The 12,127-nt window shown below is 37.1% G+C and overlaps 1 protein-coding gene across 1 annotated transcript; it reads right to left on the bottom strand.

The window, feature by feature from the left end:
* Positions 1–2,911: 2,911 nt before the first annotated feature.
* On the bottom strand, positions 2,912–3,898 carry LOC145577992 (uncharacterized). Its single transcript, XM_081635404.1, has 2 exons — positions 3,760–3,898; positions 2,912–3,672 (listed from the first exon to the last, which is right to left on the bottom strand). Exons 1-2 carry the CDS (start codon positions 3,896–3,898, stop codon positions 2,912–2,914), a joined length of 900 nt encoding a protein of 299 aa, XP_081491530.1.
* Between the last annotated feature and the right edge of the window lie 8,229 nt (positions 3,899–12,127).

The raw sequence follows: 12,127 nt of genomic DNA on the forward strand, positions 1-12,127 counted from the left end.
AAACAAAGCTAGAAGTACCATTAATTAAGATTTGGACAAATTGTCCATAAGAACATATGGGGCAATGTCGGGAGGACAATGATTCTCCCACACATGCTCGAGGCCAAACGGTACTATCCTAGCAAGGTGATGGGCTACAAAATTCCCATCCCTACGAACATGGGACCAAGAAACAAAATCAAAATTTTTGCATACAAACATAACATCATCAAGCATAGAATCTAGGTCCGAGAAGAAAATAGCTGCTTTCGAGAGGCGATTGATCACAACTTGGCTGTCTAATTCCACCACTAACCTCCGCACCCCATATCTTCTAGCAAGTTTCAAGCCAAACAAAATGGCTTTGCATTCTGCTATCTCAGGGGGGCAATTACCTCTAGTTCTTCGAGAGCCAGCAAATAAAACTTCACCACTTTCGTTTCTTGCCACAGCTCCAGCAAGACCAATCCACCCTTCATCTCGCAAGCTAGCGTTGCAGTTTACTTTGATAAAATCAGCAGGGGGGCTCGAAACCTTCGGGCTTCGCTTTCGTGCACTAACAGTCCCATAAATTTTGGTCAAGTACTTAAGGCAATCCTCAACAAGCTTCACTCTTTCTTTCACCACTAAATGCGACACCTCTTTTGCATTGAAAACTTTATCATTCCTTTTACACCAAAGGTACCATAGCAAGGCAGCCCCTCTCAAGCATTTTTTGGAGTCTAGTTTATGCCAACGAACCATCATATCCTTGAAATCTTCATTCGATCATTAGGTACCAGCATTTCACACTCAAGTTCCCTCCAGAAATCTCTAACTATATGACAAAAGAAGAAAGTATGGCACAAAGATTCGGAGGGGGCAGAACACCAAGGGCAAGAGTCTGAATCGACCATGTGCCTATAGTAAAGAAGCTGTCGAGTTGGGAGTGAATTAGTACAGGCGCGCCATAAGAATTGCTTGACTTTTGGTATCATCTCAAGATTCCAGATAACAGCTCACGCTTGATGGAAATCATCAAGGTTACAAGACTTCCAAAGAAAATACGCAGTCTTCACAGAGTAAAGGCCATCATTCGAGAAAGCCCAAGTCATTTGATCCTTGGGTTTACGAATGCTTATAGGAATCTGCATAATACATTTAATATCACGTGCAACAAAATTCTCCGCAATCAGGTCATAATTCCAGTCCAGTTTCTGCTCATCCAATAAATCACACACCTTATCAATGCCCTCTGTCCTTGGGGATATGACAAAGTTCCCCTGTCCATCTGCGAGCCAAGGGTAAGCATACACATCAGTGTGTTTGCCATCCCCCACCCTCCAAATGAGCCCCTCCTTCACTATTTGCACTCCATATACTACGCCGAGAACAGCTCCCATTCAAGCCTAAAGAAGCATCAACAAAATCACAGTGAGGATGATATTTACCTTTCATAACACGAGCAAGAAGTGAATCTGGAGCTGAGATTAATCTCTACGCCTGTTTTCCAAGCAAGACATCATTAAAGACAGCCATATCTCGAAAGTCGAGTCCCCCAAGACACTTAGGTTGGCACAAACGTTCCCAATTAATCCAATATACCTTCCGGCTATGATCCGTGTGTCCCCACCAAAATTTTGCATCCATAGACCTGATTTCATCAGTCACACTCCTAGGAAGCTTATAAACTCCCATTAGATAGGAAGGAATTGCTTGTATCATCGACTTTATCATCACCTCTTTTCCAGATCACGACAAAAGCTTTTCCTTCCACCCGTTCAGCTTTTTCCAGATTCTGTCTTTCAAGAAAGCAAAGACCATTTTCTTCGAACTCCCCAAAATAGTCGGAATGCCCAAATATTTTTCATGCTCATCTACCATTTTCATTCCCATCATCTGAATCAACTCTTCAACACACACACCCTTGCTAAAAGAGACCTCCGATTTATCATAGTTAATTTTCTGCTTGAAAGCTGCTTCGTATATGTTGAGTATATCAACTATCTTGGAGCATTCCTCACAGTTGGCTCTAGCAAAGAGTAAACTATCATCAGCAAATAAGAGATATGAAATTTTCGGTCCATTCCTACTTGCACCCGCACCATGAACAAGCTTGTGATCCAAAGCTTTCTTAATAAGAGCAGAAAAAGCATCGGCAATAATAATGAAGAGATAGGGAGAGAGAGGGTCTCCTTGTCGAAGGCCCCGGGAAGGGACAAGTTTGCCACAGACATTCCTATTTATGATAAATGAGTAGGAAACGGTAGTGACACAACTCATTACAATTCTCACCCAAGGTTCTGCAAAACCCATTTTCAAAAGAAGCTTCTCCAGAAAAAACCACTCAACTCTGTCATATGCCTTCCTCGGCTCATATCAAGTTTCATGGCAATGGTTCCCTTACGACTTGTGCTCCTTTTCTTCATTGTATAAAAGAGCTCCATGGCAATCAAGGCATTATCTATTATCAATATCCCTAGGACAAAAGCACTCTAATTTTCTGAAATTACATTTGGCAAAATTACCTTCAAACACATAACAATGACCTTCAAGGTAATTTTATACAAAACATTACATAGCGCAATTGGCCTAAACTCAGTCATCGAGGTGGGAGAGGTCACCTTCAAATTTAAAGTAAAATTTGTATTGTTAATCGAGCTTGGAGGGAGATTACCACTAAGGATCTGATTCACTCTCTCAAAAACAGCATCACCAACAACATGCCAAATTTTTTGATAAAAGATGGCATGAAGCCCATCTGGCCCCGGGGCCTTGCAAGGGTGCATAAAGCATATAGCCGCATAACCTCATCTTTGTCACATGGTTTGAGAAGCAACTCATTGTCTGTAGGACTGATCGAAGGTAAACCGCATCAAGAACTTGGTTACATTCTGCCAAGGAAGGGCCTGCCGAAGTGAAATGGTTTCATAAAATTTTTCAACCATTCCTTCTATGCCTTCCCCATCAGTACACTAATTCCCATTCTCGTCAAGAGACCCTTAATTTCATTTCGTTTCCTCCTCTGAGAAGCTTTGTGTTGAAAATATTTAGTATTTCGGTCCCTATCTTTAATTTCAGCAGCTCTAGATCTGAGATACCAATAGGCTTCTTGCTTCTCATGAAGTTCATCAAGAGATTTCTCCAAGGCAGCACAATGCTCAATATTTGCAGTAGAAATTCCTTGCCCCTGTGCTTCTTTCAATTTATTTTCGGCCTTTTCAATTTTCATATCAAGGTCAGAGAATTTTTTCCCACTCCAAAGTTTCAGTGCCTCAAGAGTGAGGCTAAGTCTAGCCTCGATTGATTCCACAAATGACCCCAGCCAAGTTCCTTTAACTGTTTCTTCACAAGAAGGGTCCAGAAGCCATGCTGTCTCAAAGCGCAAGATTTTTTTCCCTTTCCTCTTCCTTCCTTTTGCACGCTGTGTTCTCAACAAAATCGGAGTATGATCTGATTTATACCTCACCAAATTCTCAACTTCAGCCTGTGGGTACAAGTTCCGCCAAGAGTTCGTGCTACAAAAGCGATCAAGACGCTCTCTAATCAAAGTCTGCTCAGTTAGTCCCCTTTCCCATGTAAAGCGCTGCCCAAAACTGCCAAGGTCATGCAAATTACAGTCTTGTAAGGACTCCCTAAAACCCGCCATAGCTCTTCTTTCATTGTTAGCACCCCCTTCCTTCTCATCATAGCTAAGAATCTCATTAAAATCACCTCCCACAAGTAAAGGTCCATCAAAAGAATCACACAAACTCCTAAGAAGTTGCCATGTTTTGTGTTAATTAGCCGTTTTCAGCCAACCATAAATTCCAACAAAGCGCCAAGCAACTCCATCATTATCCACAATATCACCACAAATATGATTATTTGAAACAGAGACTAAAGAAAAGGCAATATTGTCTTTCTTCCAATAAATACAAAGACCTCTAGATAAACCCATACTACTAACTCCAAAACTACAATCAAAACCCAAACGGCTTCTTTAGTTTTCGGACTCACCTTTTTTTATTTTTGTTTCTGAGATAAAAAGTAGGTCCGAGGCAAATTTCAAGCACCACCTTCGCAAATCTTGGAGTTCAGAGTACTCCCCACTTTCATGAACCATTCAGGCAAGCAAATCTTCCTTGACTTTGAGGTTATCAGCAATCATGCTTTTGTTGCTAGGCAACAATTTGGTCTTTTTAGCTCCACTTTCTAAAGAAACATCCATATTATTCTCCTCTACGTCCCTTACCCCTCTCTTCCTTCCTAGCATCACCCTACTGCTATTTTCAGAAGTGCCCATAAAATTCCCAACTCCCTCTTTTCTAATGACACTCTCAACTCTCCTCCAAGATTTTTTTGAAATATATTTCTCACTCCCCTGTGTTTGAAAACCCAGCTCACTAGAAATCTCCTTAACTCCCTCACACTCATCCCCTTGGTTATTGACTGTAGCTTCCTTAGTTGAAGGGACACGAATCATATTTTCGACTGGGCTAATTCTTAATACCAACACTGCCTGCAAGGAAGCCTCCCTCATTTTAGGAGTAGACGAGTCAGGGTTGGAGGATGGAAATTGGAGCTTGCGAGCAGCACTAGGAGGCCCCATACGGATTGCATTGGGGTTACTATATGACACCTTGCGAACCTGCTTTTTGCTAGAGAGATTTTCAACCCACTTCCTCTCATTCTCTCTGTCAACTAGAAAAAAATCAAGACCTTTGATGTGGTGACGCCACCAAAAAAGGTCCATACTGGAACACCACACCACACCGCTCTCTTCTTCCTCATGATCCTGTTCTAGGTAATCCTTGTCAGTGTGACTAAGCCTGCCACAATAGTAGCAAAAATCTCTCAACCTTTCATATTTGAAGCCAACCCACTTTGTCATAGCAGGGCCAACTGCAACCTTGATACCACGTCTCAATGGTTTCATAATATCCATCATAATTCTCACTCACATAAATTCCTCCCACCCAACTGGGTTAGAGTCATCAAAGTCCATGAATTCTCCAATAGCATCACCAACTTCTTGCGCAAATTTTAAGTTCCGGCGACCAAAAGGCACATCCAATAAACGGATCCAGAAAGGGGATTTGTCAAAGACAACATCCAATGGTTGTTCATTACCATCGATTGATTTCAATAGCAGCATTTGTTGATTGAAAAACCAAGGTCTTCCTTCCGAAACTTTGTTCTTATCCTCCTCATTGAAAAATTAGAAGATAAATAAATTTGTCTCAACCACGCGAACCGCCACATTGCCATGCAGCCTCCATAGACCCTTTAAAACACGCTGCATCGCTTCAACATTATAAGGTTTATTAGTTAACATCCTCCCTACAAGGGCAAGATCAAGTCTAGTCTTTTGGTAATAATCATTCGAAACACCATCAACATCTCCAATTACTCGATTTTCATCCTCTGTTAATTTGAGTTTTTACTAATCCTTCGTCAATTCATCCTCCAAAGACAAGGAATCTCTTGAATTGGCCATTGCAGAGGAAATAGTCGCTGAAAACCAAGGAAATTCAATCGAAAAATACAAGAAAAAGGCACACGTTTACTATCGGAACTCAAACCCTAGTAGAGCACTCACTCACCCTACGCGAGGTGTTAAAAATACTATTTAAATTAAAAATACGTATAAAAAATACGGGGTATTACATTCTATTATCTGGATTTTTGATTTTTTTTTTAAGGTATAGATAGAGTTATGAAATTCTTTTGGTTTAATTCCGAAAATTGAGGTTTTTTTAACTTAAATTTTCGATCTTTGGTGATTTAGGGTTAGGGTTTTCGATTGGGAACTTTTTTTGGTGGTGTACAAATGGTGGGGGATCTTAGCAACGGCATAGTAAGAAGTATAGAATTAATAAGCCGATTTTACTTGCGGGTCTCACCAAGGTTGATCTTATGCGAGATGCTGAATTAGGGGAGGTAATTGCTTCTTTGTAATATGATTTCTCAAAACATACACAACTTAAATTACATAACTTTCTTCAATCCAAGACTTTAGTAAGACTCTTATACCTTAGTCTGTTGAAAGGGTTTAGTAAGTAAATAAGTGATATTCTCATTCATAATAAAACTTTGTAGATCTTGACGTCCCACTGGCCAATGATCTCATAAACGAGGTGATATCTCTTATTTATTTGTTTCGATTTGTGATGTGACCCTGGCTCCTTTGTTTTAGCAAAGGCATCCTTTTAGTCACAGGATAATTTGCTCCAAACTTCCTCCTTAACTACTCTTACTATAGCTAAACACTCATATTCTGACATTGAGTATGCAACATCGCTCTGGTTTGAACTCTTCAAGCCCACTATCCTTCTCCATTCAGACAAAAATGTATCCAGATCAACATCTAAAGTCATCTTGTCTATTTGGAAACTTGCATCCGTATAACCCTTTTGACAACTAATTTACTTTTTCCACCATAAACTAGAAACATTCCTTTAGTCCTTCCCAAGTACTCAAGGATTTATTCTTAGTAGCTTTCAGTATGCTTATTCTGAATTTGCTTGAAACTTGCTACACATGCACAAGTCATGTGTAACATCTTGTTTTGTACATACCATGGCATATATAATGGACATTTTGCAAATGCATGAGGTACATTATCCATACCCCTCGACTCTATTGGCTTTTAAAGGCACTGAGTTTTACTGAGCGTAATACTATGAGACATGGGAAGAGGTCCTCTCTTAGAGTCTTGCATCTTTGAACTTGTCAAGAACCTTATCAACATAAATCCCTTGATTAAGTACAATCATTATTCAAGATTCATTTTGTGGATCTTGATTCCCAACATGTACTCAACGTCTCTAAGTCTTTCATATAGAAACAACTCCTTAACCATTACTTGACTTATTTAAGCACTGGTGTGTCGTTCCCTATCAGTTGTATGTCATCTGCATATAAAACTAAGAAGATCTGATTGCTCCCATAAACTTCTTGTATCAACGAGATTTCTTTTTGTTCTTTATGGAAATCAAACTATTTGATTGCCTAATCGAAACAAATGTTCTAACTCCTTGATGCTTACTTCAATCCATAAATGGATTTCTGAAGTTTGCAAAACAATGTAGGATTTTTGGATCTACGTGCAAACCCTTTATGTTATATCATATACACATTCTCCATCATAAAAATTTCAAGAAGGCGGTTTTGATATCCAACTACTAAATTTCGTAATAAAAAAATTTCAGCAATCACTAGAAGAATCCGAATAGGCTTACTTAGCTAATAGGTTTGATCCCATTTGTAAGACTATCAAGGGCTAACACATCTTTTCAGACATGGAGTCCATTATGGATTTCATGGGTTGGTACTTTCAAAAGCTTGCTTGTAGGTTGTGGGTTCCAACCATTCCTATAGGAAAATTTTATAATCCACCTTTTATTAGAATTTCAACAAACTGTTTGTTTTGATCCTAAGTAACCTATGATAGGTATAAGAAACAATAGAATTATTCTCTTTAACTCTTTGAAGCCTTTCATTCAAGTGGGACGATAGAAGCCTCGCTATTTGAATTATCTTCCTTCGACACATGATTTATCAAATTAGCTGACTTCATGCGCTTTCGTCTCTGCTGTGTTGTTATTCACATTCATTGTTTCTCGTCTCGAACCTCTTTGAGATCTAACTTTACCCCCACTTGGCTTTGTAGGAAGAGATTTTTTTCTATAAAGACACGATCGCGAGCAACAAACACTTTGTTATCTAGCGATTGTAAGAATAATACCTTTTAGTTTCCATGGGATAACCAACGAAGAATTATTCATCTAATTTAGGGTCTATTATGTCATCATTGTAAACATTTTACATAGATTTCATAACCCTTAATCTTGTTTAGAAAATGCAACTTTTGGAATATTTCCAATCCATAACTCTTATGATGTCTTTTCAACTGCTTTGGTTGAGTTTCTGTTTAGTATGTTCGCAATTTGTTGTCGTAATGCATATCCTCAAAATGATATTTGTAAATCATTAAAGCTTATCTTGGATCGGACCATGGCGAGCAAAGTTCGATTCCTGCTTTCTGACACTTTTTAATTGTTATGTTCCTGGATTGTGAATTAATTCAACAAATTCTTAAATGATCATTAATTTTGAGTTAAATATTTATCACAACAATCATATTGTGGTGTTGAATTGTTTATCTCAAACTGATTTTACATTTCATTCTGGAATTTTGAACATTTCAATGATTCCAGCCTTTACTTCATTAGGTAATTATAGACATATTTACTTAAATCGTTAGTAAAAGCAATGAGATAGTTAAATCCTTTTCTAGTTCTTGAACTTATTGATCCACACACATCATATGTATGAGTTCTAAAAGGTCATTTTAGCTCTTTCACCCTTTCAACTAAAAGGTGACCTGGTCATCTTACCTAACAAGCATGACTTTTAATTCTCAAGTTATTCATAATCAAATGAGAATTAGAGTCCATCCATTTGAAATCTTTAGATGCGCAATTGGTTTATGTGATGCAACCCTACTTTGTTATAAGTAAGTTTGTCTTAAATCATCTAATTTTGCTTTAGTGATCTACTTATATCAATGTCATAAAATAAAATTAACTCATATCTAGAAAAACGAAAACTATATATTACCTTGGTCGTGGATCAACAATTGTCCAAGCCAAGTAAAACCAAATCAGTATCTCAATAGAAAACCGAAATATTGTTTCATCAAAACTGAAAATTGTCTAAAATCATCATAAAACAATCAGAAATTAAAACTATGAAGCTTTCTCTAGCCACTAGAACACTTCTAGTGCACCCTTAAGTTCCATTTCTTTGCTAACCTTACTTCTTTGCAGTTTCTGCACAACATGAATAATGTTTAGCAGTGCAACTTGGTATCACATGCCTAAGTGATGAAAGTTAAAATGTTTATAACATAATACCCAAGGTTGATGCTCCATTATTCTTGAGGAATGCGCTTCCAATGTTCCTTCTTCTTGTAGTAAAAGCATTCACTTTCATCTGCAGCTTTGGACTTTGGAGTAGCCTTGCGCTTTTCAAGAGCCTTAGCAACTTTATTGCCGCCCTTGCTCTTAGCACTAGCCTTTTGCCCCTTCTTCTTGAACCCCTTTCCCTTTTGGACCATAAGAACCTCTTTCTTAACTTAGGCATTTGTTTTTCAGCACTAACCAGCATAGCATGCAACTCATTCATAGTCTTTGCAACATCAGACATATTAAAGTTCATGATAAACTGGTTAAATGTTTCTGGAAGTGAGTGGAGAATGATGTTTGTTGCCATTTAATCACTGTATGGGTGCCCTAGTTTCTCCATATATTTTAAATAAGGCCGATCATTTTAAAAGCATGATCATGAACTGTGGTACCCTTCTCCATCTTACAATCCAAAATCTCTCAATAAAGCTCGTACCTTTTAACTCGTGCCTGTTTCTTAAACAAGGCTTTGAGTTCTTGCATCATGCTATATGCATCTTGATCCTTAAAACGCTTTTGAAGACCAGGCTCCATGGTAGCAATCATCAAGAAAGTGATAGGCATAACCCTTTCTAGAGTTTCCTTGTGTTTATGGATCTCTGCCACAGTAGCATTTTCTGGAAAAGGTCCCGGCAATGGGGTGTCAATTACATCCTCTCTACCTTCAGATTTCAGAATAAGTCTTAGCATTCTTTCCCAGTTGGAAAAGTTATCCCCTGTCAACCTATCCTTCTCAAGGAATGGTCGAAGATTGTAAATGTTGTTGTCATTGTGATTACGGCTACCCATCTATGTCAAAATAAGGCAAAATAATTATATTTAATCAAAATTAAAGTACCATAAACGAATTAAATAGGTAACTTTAAAACACTTTATTCAATAATTAAATGATCTCTATTGAATTTTAAGTGATTCCAAGACCCTTTATTTATGCAATAATTTATCAGACTTTAGCCCTACCATCAACCATTACATTTTCAAGGTGAATAAACTCTTTACTGATTACAACTCTTGTAACTCTTTGGTTGAATAATTAACCATCACATGTTTAATTATTACCCTTTGCTTCAAGGTTTTAAACTCTTTAGGTAACCTTGTTGAGTATAACCAATCAAAATTGTAAAACTTGATTTACACCAAGTCCCCCAAGAGATAAAATGACACCCAGCTTTGGCATGACCAATCATTAATCATCAAAGGTTTGTTAGGTTTTCAATTGAAAAAACAATCTCAATATTACTAGGACCTAGATTTATTATGTTGTGATTATTTAGTGAACTCTAGTGCATCATCAATCAACATAAATAAAATCTAACATGCATAATCTACTAATGCATAAAATAAAGCATGACATAGTATGGCCCCTTAATCCTAAGAAACTAGAATTGAAAAGCTCCCACTTGAACCTTCATGGATCTCCATCCACCTTTGTAGCACCATAGAAATTCCTTTCTTTAAAAATACCTGTTTTGCTCTGTTTTAACTCAAAATAGGAAAATCTAAGACATTACCGCCACCGTGAAAACGGCTAAGGCAACTATCAAAGACACACAGCGGAAGACTCTCTTTTTAAAATATTTAAAACGACTCAACTTAAAAGTCAACTAACGGAAGTAAAGTCAAACCAAAGTAAAACAAGTCAACCTACGACTTGGAACCATTGTAGGCCCTTAACAAATCCGAACCAAATTCAAAACCTTTGCGTTAGTCTCACAAGCAATAATATCATAAAATAATTAAAGCGAATAACATATCATAAACTTATGGAAACTAGCATGATTCGCTCTTCACTCATGCCCATCATGAATATGCTTCATCACCTGAAAAGCTTCTCTTTACTTGTTTCCACTACTCTCCATTAAAAATGGGTCATCATAGGGTCAGGGTAAAGACAAGGCCAACAAACACACAAACACACAATCAGCAAAGCTAAGTACGTAAGCGTAGTTAAACACACTAACATGCTTTTACCTATCAACACACAACTTACCTTGTTGCAACTGTTTACAATCACGCAACATACAACAAAACTTCTCAACTAAGTAACTAAATAATTTATTTAGTATTGATTACGCATCAAACGGGTTTCCCCCCCTAACCTGCCCCAATAAAGGGGTACTAACACGGGAGCTAACCGTGCCAGTATGAAAGAACCACTCGTAAGTGGCGGAATTCCTAAGCATAATAATAAAAGGAAAATACAGCGTCCTGTACTCCCAGTAGAAGTTATGGTTAAATATAAAACCCCATAATTCCCCCCATATGTTCATACTCAAGGTGTATACGTTCCAAGAGTTTTGGTGCGTAATCTCTTTCTCTTTACGTTATTTACATATTATTAAACTTGGTGATGACTCTCAAACCATAATCATTCAATCATAATAATTATTCAAACAATTAAACATTCCAATTTAATTCTTGAATAATTAGTGACCACATAATATTTAAATGTTAAACCCTTTTTAAATCTACCTCGGTTTCAAAGACACCTTAAACGTGTAATGCGCCAAAATTCCTATCCCTTGGTATTAGAAATAAACACCTTAAGTGCACTAAGGCACCAACATACAATTTATTCCTCGTGTACATAGACACTTACATAGCTCCTTTTCCATGCTTATAATATCAATAAAAATTATATGAACCATAATAAAAATTCCCTTTTAATATTCCAAACCAAATTAAACATTTAGTTTAATTAAACATGTTTTCTATCATGCCATAAATAAAAGTGTGGTTCATATTCAACATGCCAAACGATTATTTTTAAATCATTAATCCATCACAAATAAATCATACTTCATAATTCAATCACTAATATCAACCAAATCATAATTTCCAATCATAATCTATCATGATACTACTTGGAATTAATTAATCAAGTCTAACATGCTACTACATCATCAAAAATATGCTAAGTACGTGAACGTACCTTGAATACGATCTTAAAATCGCCACGACTAATAGAAATCACTCACTTCAAAGTCTCCTACAAACCAAAATTATAATAGGGCATTAAAATCTACTCCACACAAATTTCCAGCAATATATATACTCTTATTAAACCACTCATAATTTAATTAAAACAAGCTAAAAATTTATTTAAAACCTCATACTTGCTTTAATCCCAATTAATGGGTAATTAAAATTCTTTCAAGAAACTTAATTTTTAGCATACTACCAAAAATTTCAGCAATATATATTAATAAAAACTTGCT

This window comes from Chenopodium album, chromosome 14 (genome assembly GCF_948465745.1).
Source record: "Chenopodium album chromosome 14, dcCheAlbu1.1, whole genome shotgun sequence".
NCBI lineage: Eukaryota > Viridiplantae > Streptophyta > Magnoliopsida > Caryophyllales > Amaranthaceae > Chenopodium > Chenopodium album.